The sequence below is a fragment of the Poeciliopsis prolifica genome, unplaced genomic scaffold, assembly GCF_027474105.1.
Source record: "Poeciliopsis prolifica strain line A6 unplaced genomic scaffold, Auburn_PproV2 SCAFFOLD200, whole genome shotgun sequence".
NCBI lineage: Eukaryota > Metazoa > Chordata > Actinopteri > Cyprinodontiformes > Poeciliidae > Poeciliopsis > Poeciliopsis prolifica.
In genome coordinates, this window is record NW_026562575.1 from 15,709 (window position 1) to 33,496 (window position 17,788).

The 17,788-nt window shown below is 36.4% G+C and overlaps 1 protein-coding gene across 1 annotated transcript; it reads left to right on the forward strand.

Moving 5' to 3' along the window:
* Positions 1-1,466: 1,466 nt before the first annotated feature.
* LOC129356837 (POU domain, class 6, transcription factor 1-like) lies at positions 1,467-15,842 on the forward strand. Its single transcript, XM_055026384.1, is given in 13 exon segments — positions 1,467-1,830; positions 2,442-2,534; positions 6,214-6,300; positions 6,302-6,407; positions 7,180-7,316; positions 9,432-9,587; positions 9,589-9,658; positions 10,575-10,828; positions 10,915-11,043; positions 12,102-12,335; positions 13,041-13,128; positions 13,214-13,382; positions 14,274-15,842. Coding segments are annotated over 12 exon segments (1,827 nt in total). The 5' UTR covers positions 1,467-1,830; positions 2,442-2,480; the 3' UTR covers positions 14,617-15,842.
* The last annotated feature ends 1,946 nt before the right edge of the window (positions 15,843-17,788 follow it).

The following is a 17,788-nucleotide window of genomic DNA, read 5'->3' on the forward strand; positions in this document are numbered from 1 at the left end:
AGCTGAGCATTTCAAACTATAGGGCCAACTCAAGTTATCTCATTATAATGAGATACTATCTCATTATAATGAGATACTATCTCATTATTTTGAGATACTATCTCATTATAATGAGATAGTATCTCAAAAATAATGAGATGCTATCTCATTATAATGAGATACTATCTCATTATAATGAGATACTATCTCATTATTTTGAGATACTATCTCATTATAAGAGATACTATCTCATTATAATGAGATACTATCTCATTATTTTGAGATACTATCTCATTATAATGAGATAGTATCTCATTATAATGAGTACTATCTCATTATTTTGAGATACTATCTCATTATTTGAGATACTATCTCATTATTTTGAGATACTATCGCATTATTTTGAGATAGTATCTCATTATTTTGAGATACTATCTCATTATTTTGAGATACTATCTCATTATAATGAGATAATTTTATTTAATTTTTTTAACAGAGTGGCGGAAATGGGCTTCCATAGCGGAGAAATATAAGTACATGAAAAGCAAAAATTAGAAATTCAAAAAGAATATTTTTAAAAAATAATTTATTACCTAGAAATGATTAATCACAGATTTTAAAAACAGCTTACCTGTGTCTGACTCCAATTATTATACATAAATAAAATATCCTGAAAAGGGAAGAACACCTTTAATAATTGTATTTTTTACGTAAAAAATATTTTATGGTCAATACAAATAAGAAAGTTTTAAAGAAATTAGTCATTTTATTAAAACTGCAATAGCGAAGTTATTCCGAAGCTGGATATTTTACAATTTTTTTTTCTAAACTTATGAAGCCATGTGAATAACAAATAAGAATTTTAAATGTTCACATTTTAAAAATGTTCATACTGATATTCAAATTATGAATCTAGACCTTTACAATTAAGTGGTACAGGTGAAAGTTAGCTTGATTTGGTTCATTATGTTCAATGAAAATGACAAAGACAGCATTTTTTAATAATTTTAAACATATTCATATTTTTGCAGAAGTTTAAAAAAACATTTATTATTATTATTATTATTATTATTATTATTATTATTATTATTATTATTAATTTTTACAATAATGCTTGATTACTTTTTTAAGCAACCAATGTCAACGTGTTTATTGCTTTTTTAAATTACTGATTAGCATTGGGTTATTTTCCAATTATTGCATTTTTTAAAAATTTCTGATAAAAATAAAAGAAATGTACTGTTGTACTGTTTTACTATGTTCACTTCAAAATTTAGTAAACAAAAGAATATATAAATCTGTGTTTTGTGGTTTTCATTTGCTGTAAGCCATAATAATCCAAATTCAAATATTTAAACCCTATAATCTACTGATGTGCAACTGTATGTCCGGATCCACTCCGAATGTTTATTTCAGCGTGTGACAAACACTGTTCGACTTTCTCAATGCGGTACGTCCCCTTTAAGAGAACCATGGCACCGCTCAAGTCGAGGCAGACATTTTTCAATGCAAGATTTTTTTCTTGCATAAATTATGTTCATGACGTAGTGCAAAAGGACAATTTTGGGGCAATTTTGTCCGACTTTACAGCTCTGGGGGGATTCCTTGAGACACCTGGAGGATTTCTGATGGTGTGAACTGTTGCAGAAAGGGCACCGTCATTAAATATTAAGGCAGAGGAGATCCTAACATTGCAGCCCTCCTTATCAATGCAAATAGCTCTCTTTTGTGTGCAGTCACAGCGCCTGTCTGGGAGCTGAGATGAATTTCTAATGATGGGTGACTGAAACAAACTGTGACAGGGAGCATTTTAAGAGCGGCGGATTACGGGAAATAAGCTGCATTTCCGCGGTAAGTTGCATTTAGAAATCGCACTGTGTCCAAGCTCGCTGCTGGCGCGGAGCAGCGAAATGGCGAGAGAAAATGAGTTTTGGTTAATATGCAATGCTCGTAATTAGCATAATTTATATTTATGATAAAGAGGGAAATGCATAAAATTCGTGCTCTCGGCTCGGCTTGCCAGGATTTTCGTCGGCTGTGAATGGTGCTGGTCCTCCAAAAAGTGGCTTTTATTGACCAGGATGGGGGTGGGGTGCCCATCAACAGCCGCTGAAGTTTTGACAGATCCCCATCTCCCGGGGGGCTCTGCTGCAACAAACGCACCATCTTGAGCCTGTTTTGGAGTCTGTTCAGAATTTGCAACCACTTCGTGGATATTTTAACCATGTTTGAACATGTTTATTTGCAGCTTTTGTGCAACACAATATGGCCTGTTTATACTTACAGGCCCCTTTAAATAGTCTGTGTCTGCAGTGACTAAATGGTCAGGAGTAACAGGGAACGTTAGCATGTTGGTTTATTTCAAAGGTACCAATTGAGTTTAAAGTACAAATGCAATAAAACAAAGAATCTCTACATTTTTTTAGATGCGATATTTGCATAATCAGTATGTGTTTATCTAGGATGCCTGCAAGACATTATCTAAGTTGGTGCAGCAAGCCATGAACTCCCAGGATCTTCCTGCCCAAGATGCCCCGCTCACTGTCAATGAGCAGGTAAAAGATCATCTGTTATTCATAACAATATATTAATATTCTCCTTTTTTCCACATTTTGTCCCAGCACAGCATCAAACTTTAGTGTGTTTTATTTGGTTATAATGTGATTTACTTACTCAAGGTAACTCATTGTTGTGAAACTGGAGATAAATTAAGCTTTGTTTTCCAAGTTGTTACATTTGACTCAAAACTCTTTTGAACCACTTTTAGTTCTTTTGAATTATATTGCTACTGCTCTAGAAATTAAAGTTTTTTTTTTTCATTCTTTGCAAAATTGCTCAATCTCACTTTGACTAGGTGAAGAGCATTTACAAACATCGAATTTAAAGTTTTGCCACAGGTCATTTGGACTTATGTCTGGACTTTGACTAGACTATGCACTTATATTGTCCTTTAAACTTGGGCTCCACAATTTTGTCATCACATTATCAACGTTTGCAGTATTGTAATGAATAAACCGTAATGTTTGGATTATTCAGTTGGATATGATTATATATTTGGCCAGTTGGATAAATAAAAGCCCTTGAGGCACATGATTCATTGTGGAGTTTTGGTCTGTTGAATGTGGTGTGCAGTGTTAGTTAGATTCACTCCAAAATATTGCTTTGCATGGCTAGAGTGTTTAAATTTATTTAATCTCATATTTTCTGTATAAATCAACTACAGCAATTAATTGAACAGAATTTTAGTTGGTTATATCAGAGAACAGAGCAGAATGCAAACAGAAATATCACTTAAAATTTTAATTTGTGGTCCAAAATGATATTTCTTACATAACTGTCTGACACACGGCTCTCCATTGAGATCACAACTCACTTCTGTATTAATGCTTGATAATTTCTGCTACTCTTTGCTTCAAAGACTGTCAATGTTTAAACTGCCATGCTTATTAATAATTTGTTGTGGATTTTCTCACCTGTAACGCTTTGTGTAGACATAGCCAGCAAGCCAAAATCAATCTTTATAACTCACTGAGCGTTGCTTAGGCTGCTTGTTGGCTGATGCCCTCTCCGTCATTTCGGTCCACTCATACGTCTTTTTTTTAAGTTAGTTTTGGTTTTTGTTTTGTTTTTTTGGGGGTCATCTTGTCCTAACATGTGCTTGGCTTCTCTGTCCTCCTTAGCCATTCACTGTCTGACAGCAGAAGTTTTTTTCAGCCATTTAAATCCTGCACTGTGAAATTCCCCCTGTCAGGGACATCCAGGTACGCATCACCATCTCTTTCTCTCTTTCTCTCTGCGTTTGTCTCCTCTGCATCCTGTCTTCCAGCCGCCTTGCTGCCTCTGCTTGGTCTTTCATTATTTCACTTTGTGAATCATCAACTATAGGTCAGCGCTGGGTTTAGAATATGCTGGTAGACGGGGAGAATTATTGACGTTAGCACATAAAAGTATTCATAGCTCTAAAATTGTCCTAGACAATAGTAAGGGCTTACTAGCCACCAACAATTATTCTGTCTTTATGTTTTTTAATGCTTTGTATAAAACTCAAAAGCCCAAATCAGTTGAGTTGTATTAATGTTTCTTTTTTAATATAATATTTGAAAATTAAGAAGTGATAGTCGATTTTGTTGGAAAAAACATGGAGAAACTGGTCAGGGTACAAATTAAACCTATTATGCATCCTTTCCTACCTGCAGATACACTCCTGATCAAAATCTTAAGACCAGTCAAAAAATTGCAAGAATTTGCATTTTGCACTATTGAATCTTAAGAAGATTCTAAGTAGCTTCACAATGTTAAAAGAAAATTTAGTGCAAGAGACAAAAACATTTGAGCGGGGAATTTTCTGAAAACTGCATTTACACTCAAACATGATTTTTTCAGCTGATCAAAAGTTTAAGACCATAGTCTTTAAAAGCCAAAAGCTGTGCAAAAATCTGGATTCCATGTCATGTTCTATGAAGTCTTTACACTGTCAAGACCTCCAGATGGCAAAAGCAAAAAAGTTCACTGACTTTGAACGTGGCAGGATTGTTGAGCTGCATAAGCAAGGCCTCTCCCAACGTGCCATCGCTGCTGAGGTTGGACGCAGTAAGACAGTCATTTTGCATTTTTTAAATGATCCTGAGGGTTATGGAACAAAAAAGTCAAGCGGTAGACCCAAAAAAATTTCACCAGCTCTGAACCGCAGGATCCGATTGGCTGTCCGTCAAGACAAGGGACGATCCTCTACCCAAATTAAAGCCATTACTGGTGCCGACTGCAGCCCGATAACCATCAGACGGCATCTGCGAGAGAAGGGCTTCAGAAATAAAAAACGTCTTCAAAGGCCACGTCTTCTTCAACTCCACAGAATTGCTCGTTTGGACTTTGCAAGGGTGCACCAAACATGGGACATTGAAAGGTGGAAGAAAGTTGTCTTCTCTGATGAGAAAAAGTTTTGGCTTGATGATCCTGATGGCTTCCAACGTTACTGGCATGACAGAGAGATCCCACCTGAGATGTTTTCTACACGGCACAGTGGTGGGGGCGCCATCATGATTTGGGGTGCGTTTTCCTTCAATGGAACAATGGAGCTTCAGGTTGTGCAGAGGCGTCAAACAGCAGCTGGCTATGTGGAGATGTTGCAGCAGGCATCCCTCATGACTGAGGGCCCTCGTCTGTGTGGTAATGATTGGGTTTTTCAACAAGACAATGCTGCAGTTCACAATGCCCGCCTGACAAAGCAGTTCTTCCAAGAGAATAACATCACTCTTTTGGACCATCCTGCATGTTCCCCGGATCTAAACCCAATTGAGAACATTTGGGGATGGATGGCAAGGGAAGTTTACGAAAATGGACATCAGTTCCAGACAGTGGATGCCCTTCGTGAAGCCATCTTCAACACTTGGAGCAATGTTCCCACTAGCCTCCTGGAAACACTGGCATCAAGCATGCCTAAACGATTGTTTGACGTCATCAACAAGAATGGTGGAGCTACTCATTACTGAGTCCTTTTTTTGGCACTTTGATTTCTGTTTTGGGGGGTTTTGGAGGTTTTTTGAGCTATGGTCTTAAACTTTTGATCAGCTGAAAAAATCATGTTTGAGTATAAATGCAGTTTTCAATTAATTCCCCGCTCAAATGTTTTTGTCTCTTATGCTGATTTCTTCTTTTAACATTGTGAAGCTCTACTTAGAACCTTCTTAAGATCCAATAATGCTAAATGCAAATTCTTGCAATTTTTGACTGGTCTTAAGATTTTGATCAGGAGTGTATATAGAACTATGTATTAATGTCACAGTTAATTGTGTTGCAGTAGTAAAACAATTTTTGTATTGTGGATAAGGCACCAAAAGTGGCCCTAGCCCAGGTGCTTTATACAGCACAATCCCAAGAGGCTGCAAAAGACTCATTCTTTTATCAGGACAAAACCTAATATACGACCAGAACTGCATTGGAGCAGTTCTGATTAAAGCAATCACATGTGCTAGAATGGCCTAATCAAAGTTCAGATCTTAATCTAATTGAAAGTCTTTGGCAAGAGTAGAAAATTAATGTTCACCAACTGTTCTGACTGTGGTTCTCTAATAATGTTCAAGAGATTTTAATATTTTTACAAGAAGGAGGATTTCTTTATGTTTTTTTTTTTTTTTTTAAATAATTTAGCTAACTTTTAAAATGAATTTCTAAATTCTGGTCCTGTTGTACAGTTATTTTCTGGATCTCTAATCACCTCATAATTTGCCCCTGCAGGTTATTGTTATGTCCGGTCAGGAGACAATTCGTGTACTAGAAGTCGAGGTTGACGCATCTCTGCCATCTTCGGTACCGGATGGGAAGAAATGAGAGCAAAATTGCTGAGGAGGAAATGGCTCAGTGTGCAGAGAAAGCTGAAGCTGCCAGCACCCAGAGCAGCCCCACAGCGCCCCACAGCACTGGGGACGCAGGTGAATCATTATTTTGAATCGGCTTCAGAATTGTTTTTCTGGTGCAATGAAGCTGCACAGTAAAGTGCTAGAGTTAGTGCAACTTCAGCTGTTACAGCTGAAAACTGGCAATGAGGTCTGCAATCTGGGCGTGGTGATGGATTCACACCTGAACCTTCAGAACCACATAAAGACAAATAAAGTCAGCCTTTTATCATCTGAATAAAGGACTAATTGCTCAGCAAGAGTTTGGGAAACACATTCATTATCTTTAGTCGCTGCAACGATTTCTTTACAGGTTTACCTAAAAAGAATCAACCATATTCAGAACGCTGCTGCTGGCGTTCTGACTAAAACCAGGAAGATGGAGCACGTCACCCCAGCTCTAAAGTCCCTACACTGAAAGAATAGACTTTAAAATACTGTTGTTAGTTTAAAAATCACTAAAAGGTTTATCACCAAAACACACACCAGAAATGGAGAGGCAGCATTCAGCTTCCTCTCCAAAGCTGAATGAAACAAACTTCCAGGAAACTGCAAAACATCCAAAACACTGACATTTCAATCAAGACCAAAAGCCCACTTTTATAGAGTTGCCTTTAAATAGAACATTGACCAACATTTAATGTGTATTCACAATTTTAAAGATGGCACTCCTCTGTTTTTAGTATTTGCAACTGTTAATTCTATGATGTGTTCATTTTTTTTTAATCTTTTCTCAACGTAAAGCATTTTGAACTGCAGTGTTGCTGAAATGTGTGATACAATAAACTTGATTGATGGTGTCCTGCAGAGATCGGAGAGCAGCAGGGAGCGTCTGCTGATGCATCGGCTGCTGCTGTCCAAACAGTGAATCCTGCAGTTCCGCTCAGCGTTTCCATTGCCCAACCCCAGGCCACCATGCCCATTACAGTACAAGGTTGTCCACAGGTATGAACTACGGCATCAACTTTAGAGAAAACCTTTCGGAGAAATTAGAGGCAAGACCGCGAGCCAGGGATTGCCATCCAACATCAGTGTCTAACCTCATTTAAAATTCCTTTCTTACCTTGTTTTAAGAGGACAATAAAAATTGCTTAATTTTAGTGTTTTGGAAGTTAACTTAAGGATATTTAAATTAAAACTTTGTTCAGATATGATTACAGATCTCATTTTAGAAAACCAAAAACAGGTTTCCTATAGTTTATTTATTTATATTGATAACTTTTCAAGGTCTTCGCAGACAAATGTAGAGTGACTTAGGCAAATATATAATAAGACGGAGGATGAAGTAAAACCATTATTAAAATAAAATAGAATGGAAATATTCTGTATAGTTCCAAAATGGAAAAAAAATCTGTTCAATAGCAGCAAAGTGACAGACAATAACAGCAAAACAGACTCACATAAAGACAGAATATAATGTATATATAAAAACAGAATAAAGAATGAAAATACTGCACACTAAGGGCAAATTTTCAACATTACACAGTGTAGTAATGAAAATAGTTCACTACAGGCCTGAATAATGTGCATCTGAGTTGTTGCCAAAACTTTCTCCAACTGAACAAAAATAAAACTGAAGTCATTATTTTTGGACCTATAGAGGAACGATCTAGAGTCAATGCACAGCTTCAGTTATTACAACTAAAACCTAGCGATCAGGCCTGAAACCTGGGAGTAGTGATGGACTCGGACTTGAACCTCCAGAGCCACATAAAGACAGTAACAAAATCGGCCTTCTATCACCTGAACATCTCCAGGATTAGAGGACTAATGTCTCAGCCAGATCTAGAGAAACTCATCCATGCGTTTGTCTTTAGTCGCATTGATTATTGCAACAGCGTTTCAGGTCTGTCCAATAAATCAATCAAACAGCTTCAGTTGATCCAGAACGCTGCTGCTCGCGTTCTCACTAAAACCAGGAAAATAGAGACATAACACCAGTTTTAAAGTCCCTCCACTGGCTCCCTGTAGTTCAAAGAATAGACTTTAAAATACTGTTGTTAGTTTACAAATCACTGAATGGTTTAGCACCACAATACCTCAAAGATCTGCTGTTGTTGTATCAACCTTCCAGACCTCTCAGGTCTTCTGGTTCTGGTCTGCTCTGCATCCCCAGAACCAGAACCAAAAGAGGAGAAACAGCTTTCAGCATCTATGGACCAAAAATTTGGAACAAACTTCCAGAAAACTGTAAAACAGCGGAAACCCTGACTTCCTTCAAATCTCAAGTAAAAACGCACCTGTTTAGAGTTGCATTTGAAATGTAACATGTATGGATTTGATTTTGTAGATATGTATGTAATTTTTTTTGTTTTTTTTTTTCCTGTTGTGGGCAATGGGGCCCGGCGAATACCCGTGGTTAAACGGACGGCGGAGTCCGGCGGTAACAGGCGCTTAAATTCCGTGTCAAAGGGAAGGGGGAAGAAAGGGAAAAAAAAATAAATAATACTTGGTATTTTATTCTATGTTGCATGCCTTTGTGTTTTGTGTTTATGATGTAAAGCACTTTGAAATGCCTTGTAGCTGAAATGTGCTATACAAATAAAATTTGATTGATTGATTGATTGATTTAATTAAAATGTACAAAATATGCATGTATGTGTGCATTAAAAAACAACAGACTCTTTATAAGACGTAAAAATAAAACTGTTAAAACAACAAAAATCTGCAGATACCAGCAGAAATATTATTAGAAAAGAATAAAAATTTGCAAATAACTGAAAATACTAGCAGGGATGTAAGCATTTTTTTGAGTTTATTGAGAGTAATCAATTAATTTCTGGATGATTAACATGAGCTCAATAATTTCCAATCTATTTATTGAATATCTTTTGATACTTACAGACAGAAAATCATCAGTTTTATTTACAGATTAATTCTGGGTGTTTTTTATTTCCAATAAATTTGTTGTTTTTTGGTTGTGGTGTTTCATTTAGGATATTTAAAGCATCTTCCAGGTCTAGTGTAAAATATTTACAAAATTACAGTCTGTGCCATTATTATTGTTCTACTTGAAAGTAATTTCAAAACAACAATGGACATTGTGCTCTGCAACACCAGGTTCTGACCCAGGAAAGCCTGGCCACTTTGATGACTGGTATGATGGCTCAGACGGGTTCACTGGGTCAACCTCTGCTTATCCCCCTCAACATGGCCGGTTCCATGGCCGGCCAGGGCGGATTAGCGGTTCTCACTCTGCCAACCACCAGCGTAGCCCACTCTCCCTGGCCTCACAGCCGCAAACCCAGCTGGGAACCTCCTCAAGCTGCCCTTTGCTGGCCTACAGGGTAAAACAGTTTACCTGCTGCTTGTTTCCCCCTCTCACATCCAGAAATGTATCTATCATAGATTCTTTTCTTTTTTTGTCGTTATTTTTCTTCCCATTTTACCAAAAATGCTAAATCTTACCAAGTACATTTTTTCTACTTTTTAGTACAAAAATTATAGTTCACTTGAAATACGACAAAATTAACTTACAAGTAACTTTTAAGCAAGATATAGGAGATTGTTTTAGGTCAATAATTCTTTAATATTGAAATCAAGTGACAATCTGTCAGCGAAACTAGAACTGGGTTGCTACTGTCATTTATGACATTAGTAAAATAATCTGCCAGTGGAACTGATACTTTTTCATCAATATTAAGAAATTATTTACGGTACATAAAACAACTCCAATATCTACTGTATCTTGTAAATAATTAATTTGTATTTGTGAAAAAGTACCAGTTCTTTTGTTCAAATTTAAATTAAAAAAAATTTATTGATCCCAAAGGGAAATTAAATGTTTGTTGTAACTCATTTTAATTAAAATTCTTCAGTTAGACTGAACACACTCTGTTTTCCCAGGGCAGCCTCATAAAGAGGATGGTTGTCCATAATTTTCTTGATTTTATGAAGAATACTTCTTTGCATCATATAAAATATTTTCCCATGTAGTAAGTGAAATAATCTGCCAGTGGAACAGTTTGTTTTTAACCAATATTAGGGAATTATTGACCTAAATCAAGTTCTTGTATCTTGCTGAAAACTTACTTGTAAGTAAATTTTGTTTTATTTCAAGTGTACCAAGATATTTGCACTAAAAAGAATTCAAAACCACTTGGAACATTTTTGTGTTTTTTGCAATGCACAAAGCTATTTAAACTCTTAAATATTAACAATCTCATCAGCTAATAGCTCCATTTTGTCATTTTCTCTTTTTAGCTGCAACAGTTCTGAACTCAGTCCAGCAGCCCCAGCTGCAGGCGAACACACAGGCAATGTTCCAGCCTCAAGCAGCGCCGGTGCAGACGTCTGTGCAGCAGGTGCCTCCTCAGCAAACTCAAGTCACCAACGCACAGGTCACTTCCGCCCAGGTGACAGCCGCCCAGGTGACCTCTGTGGCCAACGCCATCTCCCAACCCAACATTTCTGTGGCAGCACTTCAGACAGCAGGACTGTCCATCAACCCAGCCATTGTAGGGCTCATACAGCTCATCGTTTTTTACATTTTTCCTGTTTGCCTCTCATTTTTAACCGTGTTTTTATACATATTTGTTCTCAGATAAGTGCTGCTTCTTTGGGTGCACAGCCTCATTTCCTCAGTTCTCTCACATCAACCCCCATCATCAACAGCCCCATGCCCAGTATGGCTGGCATCACCAGCCAGATCATCACAAACGCCCAGGGTCAGGTAGGTCACAAACAAGCTGTGGTACAATGTGAGATTAAGTGATACAGGTGTTTAATTCTTAAAGATTAACTGTAATGACCACCAAATAAGCCTGGAATGGACTTCACCCGATCTGTGAAGGTGTGCTGTGGTATCACACTGCAAAAACACAAAATCTTTCCAAATATTTCTATTCTAGTTTCGAGTGCAAATATGTTATCACACTTGAAATAAGAGAAATCTAACTTATTAGTAACTTTTCAGCAAAATATAGGAGCTTTTTAAAGTAATCAATACCTTAATATTGATTAAAAATTACTAGTTTCACCTGCAGATTATTTCACTGATAACGAGACATTTTTCCATGCTGTAAGTGAAATAATCTGGCAGTGATACCAGAACTTTTTAATCACTATTAACGCAATATTTACTTAAAACTAGCTACATCTCATTGAAAAGTTATTTATAAGTAATCTTGTCTTATCTTTAGTGTGATAAACTACTTTGTAAGATTTTGTGTTTTCACAGTGCAAACCTTGAAATCACTGCATAAACACAAACCCTTACAACGTACTTTTTGTCTAGTTTTTAATGCTAATAACTTAGTACACTTAAAATAAGACAAAACTAACTTAAAAGTAAGTTTCAGCCAGAAATTAGAGCTTTTTTTAAGTAAATACCTTAATCCTAATTAATAAGTACTTGTTCTAAGCCAGCTGCATATTATCCGAAACAAACAAAGCATCATCCTCCAACTACTTCCTGTCATCTTTGTCATTTTGATCATGTGACTGATGTGATGTAAAAAAGTGTTTCCATTACAGTTTTGCAAAATACATATATTTCAATATGACCAAAAAAACCACCTCATTTTAGCGCAAAAACTTTTCTATCCAAAAACAAAATTGCTTTTTTCATCAAGTAAATTTATTTTTATCATTTCAATTTGTCCAGTGTTGTAGTTAATGGAAATGCAGCTATTGAGGAAAAAAGTTGTTTTTATTATTCAGTGTATGTAAACTTCTAATTTCAACTGATTGCTGTTTGAAATAATTTATTTTGCTTTACACAATGTGCAGGTGATAGGAACTCTCCCGCTGCTGTTGAACCCAGCGTCTCTGGCTGGAGGGACCGCAGCTCCCTCTCTGCCCCTGCAGGGTCTGCAGGTCCAGACCATCGCCCCACAGCTGCTCCTCAACACCCAGGGCCAAATTATCGCAACTGTGGGAAACGGACCTGCTGCCGTTGCAACTTCTGCTGCAGTTCTGCCCAAAACTACAGCTCCTACTACAGTTAACAAACCAAACGCTCAGGTAGAAAAACAAATCCTGTTTGAACTGAAGAAAAGCCCCAAAATAAACCAAATTAGTGACAATGAAATCAAAGGGGCGGTATTGTGTAAAATAGAGTTTTTGAACTGTACATCATGTCGTTATATTTTTATCTCACCAAAACATATCTGGAGTGTTGCCTTGATTCAAGGATATCCTTTAATCTCCAAGGCAACCATTCATCTATGCAAAACAGCTGGTGGACGTAGCTCCGCCTTTGAGGCGCAGCTCCTCCTTAAAGCTGCAGTTTCCAAGTTTTCAAGCTCTCAACTATCCCAGTAAGCTTCTTCAGACTAGACAGCAGGAATTAGCAAACACCTGGTGGAACTCTGCATCTACTGAGCTCATCATAAAAATGCTGTGATAACTTCCTGAAGGTGCGGCGTCCATAAAGAGCAGGAATTTTTAAAGACACAGAGGCCCAATTCCAAGGCTTTAAAAAAATATGTATGAAATTTATTTTATTTGACACAAATAATGTTTTAATAACAACTGAAGGTAGCGTACAGAAGTTACTCGATTTTGCTATAAAACAGCCTGGAAACCATAATACTGCCTCTTTAAGAGAGCAGAGAGGTGTGGAAGTTTCTGTTCATCCACAAATAAGCAGCATCTATAAATTGTGACCATTACTGTTTATTTTCAGTGACAAGTGTCACTCAGTCACCTGTTGTCATTGCACCGCAGCCGTCTGCACTGAAGAACTCGACCGCACTCACCTCAGCAGCACCCATCGCCTGTGGAGACATGGCCAAAGTGGGGCAGCTTGTCAGCAGTACGTACACCTGCTTCTCTACCCTCAGCAGAGGAATGTTTAAACAGCAGCCAGATATTTTTAACCAGGCTCCTCACAATTTCAGAGCCTCAGCAGGGAGTCAGCAGCGAGGAAGGGATTAATTTGGAGGAAATCCGAGAGTTTGCCAAGAACTTCAAGATCCGTCGGCTGTCGCTGGGCCTCACGCAGACACAAGTCGGGCAGGCCCTCACTGCGACGGAGGGTCCGGCGTACAGCCAGTCTGCCATTTGCAGGTAAGTGACTCACCTGTTCTTTTTCTGCCGTCACTGCTTAGAAGCTTTCCTCTGTGTTTCCTCTTGTAAAAGTGCCAGTGTTTCATCACATGCTGACGCTGTGTGCAATGCGTCAGACAGCTCTTCTTCACAGCCAAAACGTTGACTCACAGAGGAAGAGAACGTTTTTGATGATCGTATTCTGCTAAGGAACAAGTGGAACGGTCCACTGAAAGAGAGGATGTGCTTTTTACTGTATATATATTGATATATCACTGGAAACAGATCCTATTTGAAACACCTATTTAAATTAATTAGAGTACATTCCCCATAAATGGTTATACAAAAGTATTCACATCTATTTTTCACATTTTATGTCGTTTCAGCCACAAATGTGTTAACGTGTTTCATTTAGATTTTATGCAACAGATTATTGAAAGTGTTCTGTGTGTTGCCATTCAACCGCCTTTATTGATCCTATTGATCCTAAATGAAATTAAAAGCTTAAAATGCTATCAAAAGCCACCTAATTGGTAAATAGAATCCACAGGTGACATATTATGCTTCCTTTAACTGGTTATGATAGGTCAATGCACAAAATCATTCTTGGATCATGAAAATTTAGTGTGATTAGTTCTGCCTATTTTGAGAACCTATTTTCACAATTACCTGTTTTTGAAACGGCTAATTTTCTAGACATCAAAAAATATTAACTTATTGCATATTTCTTGTTCTTTAAAAACTCTAGACTGTTTTTTAGAAGCAGTAGTGACCCAAATGGACGTACAAAAATGTGTAAAATTAGAATTTTGAATACGTTTCTTTTAAAAGTCATATTGTAAAGATCCATTTTGAGGTTTTTCTGTCATTTCTATTGTTGATTGGAAAAGTTTTCCCTCCTTTCTGCCTCAGGTTTGAAAAGCTTGACATCACCCCCAAGAGCGCTCAGAAGCTAAAACCGGTTTTAGAGAAGTGGCTGGCTGAGGCCGAGCACTGGAACCAGAAAGGCCAGCAGAACCTAATGGAGTTCGTTGGCGGCGAACCGTCCAAAAAGCGCAAACGCCGCACCAGTTTTACGCCGCAGGCGATCGAGGTCCTTAACTCCTACTTTGAGAAGAACGCTCTGCCTACAGGGCAGGAGATTACAGAGATTGCAAGAGAACTGAATTATGACAGAGAGGTGGTCCGGGTCTGGTTCTGCAACAGACGACAGACACTGAAGAACACAAGCAAGATCAACGTCTTCCAGGTTTAGGAGCAACCTCATTCTCATCCTCATTAGGGTGGGTGGAAAATTGAATTAGTTTTTTTTTTTTTTTTTAAATCAAGAACATTGTAAAGTTGTGTATGAAAAACGAGTTAGAACTGTGTTCTCAAGTTGTGTATGTAAACACAGTTGGTGCATACTCAGTTACACTGCATGGTCCTTTTGTTTTACAGTTTTACACTGCAAAACCCCACCAAGTAATTTTAGTCTAGTTTCTGATGCAAATGTATCAGTACATTTAATAAGACAAAATAACTTTTCAGCTAGACATACAAGGTTTTACTTGTACATTGGCAGATTATTTCACTTATAACACAACAATTTTTCATGTTATGCCTGAAATAATCTAATGGAACAAAGGAAAGAATTTATTGACTTAAAACAATAAATCTTATTTTAAGTTCACACTTGTGCTTGAAACTGGACCAAAAATACTTTGGTGTCAAGATTTTGTGTTTTTGCAGTGTAACATGCCATATTTAAGAAACTTGAGCTACCTTTTTTTAATAAGTGGTTTTATAAGCTAACCCTTCTCATATATTTTAAGTTTCTGTACAGTATCTGTTTTGTTCTTTTATATATTATTCTCTCATTAGCATATTTGAAAAATATGCAGAATAATAGGACAGTTTTAGCTGGTCGTTTTCCTGGAGGTTCATCAGACTCTGAAAAGGCAATAACCTTATTTTCAGTTTTAAGTGTTTACAGAACACCAGTTACTTTAATTCTGCCCAGCGCTTTGGGACAATCACCTCTTTGATAGATAATCAGAAATGAGCTCGTTCTTTCTCATTTGGTCAAACCGCGTGAACTCAGTCACAATCTCAGCTTTGATTACATTGGACTGCAGACACACCAGGTTTGTTGGAAACTAAAACTGTGGGTGTCTCTTTTTCATGTGTCATGGCTGAATGTGTGACTTTGGTGACTATGATACATGAACACACCAATCTGTCTTTTGAACTTTATTTTTAAATGCTTGTTTTGTTCAAAGGACATTTTGCCTCATTACCTAATATCTGTAAGTAAAAACTTAGGAATATATTTATTGGCATCTCTGGCAAAGATGTGTCAAAAAGCCCTAAAATAAATTAATCTTTCTTCGGAGTTCAGTGGAGAAAAACATTATTAGTTATTCTTTGGCTCACTTCAAGTGTTTGTGGTGAAAAGATAATTCTGTGCATCTTTTTACCAAAACATTTTTATGTTTGTAAGGATAAATTAAGCTTTCTCTGCTATTTCTCATACAAATGGTTGACATGGAAACTTGGTGACTTGTACTTCTAGGGCTTTAAATTTGAGCGTCAGAGTTTTATTTTAGTAAAGTAAATTTGGATTCTTATGCAGCCTTGCAACTAAAATAAATTCCTCCCTGACTTATGTTTTATTCACAACAGAAAGTCGTTGATTACCAGATAATAGAGATGTATAAAAAAACAATGCTCCAATTATGTTTATTTGAGAAAGAATTGTTGATATGGTTTTTGAATGTACTCATAAGTTATATCTACAATTGGTTTATTTTAAAGCTATTTGTAACTAGGAGTGCCAACAACTTCATCCTAACAGGCCTGTATGGAGCCTAATATAAGTTGATATAGATTTTACTGCCAAGTTTTTTGATGTTCCTCGTAAAATTTGAAATCAAACTCCTTAAACTAATAAAAATATAAAAACATGATCAGCTTAGCTGCGTGGAGAAATGCAGATTGTTTGGTTTAGAACATTTAGTTTGAACAAATTTATGGATTTCACATGGAAACATTCTTTGGCAGTTCTCTTTCTCCTTCCCGTTATTTAAGAATTCGTTTGCACTTTAGTGAAAGCAGGGAAAGTGAATGAGCTGCTTGCAATCACGATGTCAGTGTAGTACCAGATTTACGTGTTTTGGAAAAAAATAAAGAGGTTTTTTGTTTACTGCTATCGATTAGTAAGAAGCTTTTGGAAAATGTAGCAGTACCCTACAGGCAAAATGGCAAAACTTTTATTTACTATATATGCAGATGAAAAAATGTAAATTACTACAATTTTTTTACTAATATGCATAAATACAAAATGTTTTGAGTTTGTGAAATCATATCTTAATAAATGATGCATTTTATGCTCTATCTCATGGTTGCCTTATGGGCTTTTAATGCAGTATACCTAACCATAAAAACATGAGTCTTGGTTTAAAATGCTCAGCAATTTAAAAAAATATTTAATTATGTTTTGTTGTAAGTTATGTAATAAAGAAAAGTTAAAACATTATTTCAGAATAAATAAAAGGTACTACTCATTTCACTTAGCAAGCTGTTGATGTTTCAGATCTCCACAAAATAAACATTCAATGATTTTTGTCTTTTTTTGTCAAAAGAATAAACCATCTTTAACAAATACTTGCATGTATTTGTATTTGTATTTGTATTTGTATTGGTTGTCATTTAAATCATTATTATTTTTATATCACACCAACCTGATGACTCTCTCCATTTTTTTATTCCCACATGTCCTCTGTTGACATTTCAGGCATAACCTATGGAGACGTTGGTTACCTGTGTTTATCTCTTTTCTCTACAATAAGGATTTATAGAGATCATATTCTGATTGCATAATTGATCTTAATTGATATGAAATTGCAGGTGTTACCAAAGTAGGTGGGTGGCATTAATGAAATGGAAACCTTTGTTTCTATGACCTTGTAACTTTTCTTAGGTGTGTCCTAATTGGATATATCAATGTTAGCTTTGTTTTTAAAGCATTATACAACAAACAAGTTGAACTGCTGCAATGCAAAAGATAAGGATTTGAAAGTCATAAAGCATTAATAGGATAATTTACTAGTTTAGAAACAAATACAACACTCTAACTAATAGAAATATTAAAGTTATCAGTTATTCTAATGGGATTTACCTGTGTTTAAATCTATCAGTCCTCCCATCAACTCCAAGTACTGTACTGAGTAAATTATACAGAGATTGATTCTACTTAAAAATTTTGAAAAACAGTTGGTTGCACTGGATTTTATTTTGGAGCGATAGAGTAAACCTAGAAATGTCTCAATTAATAGAACAAAATAGAATAGAAATAATGTGTAATGTTGCTCAGTGGGGAAATTCAGGTGAACTGGCAGCAAGTTGAAGCATGTACATTTACACAAAAATAAAAAATATAAAAGTAC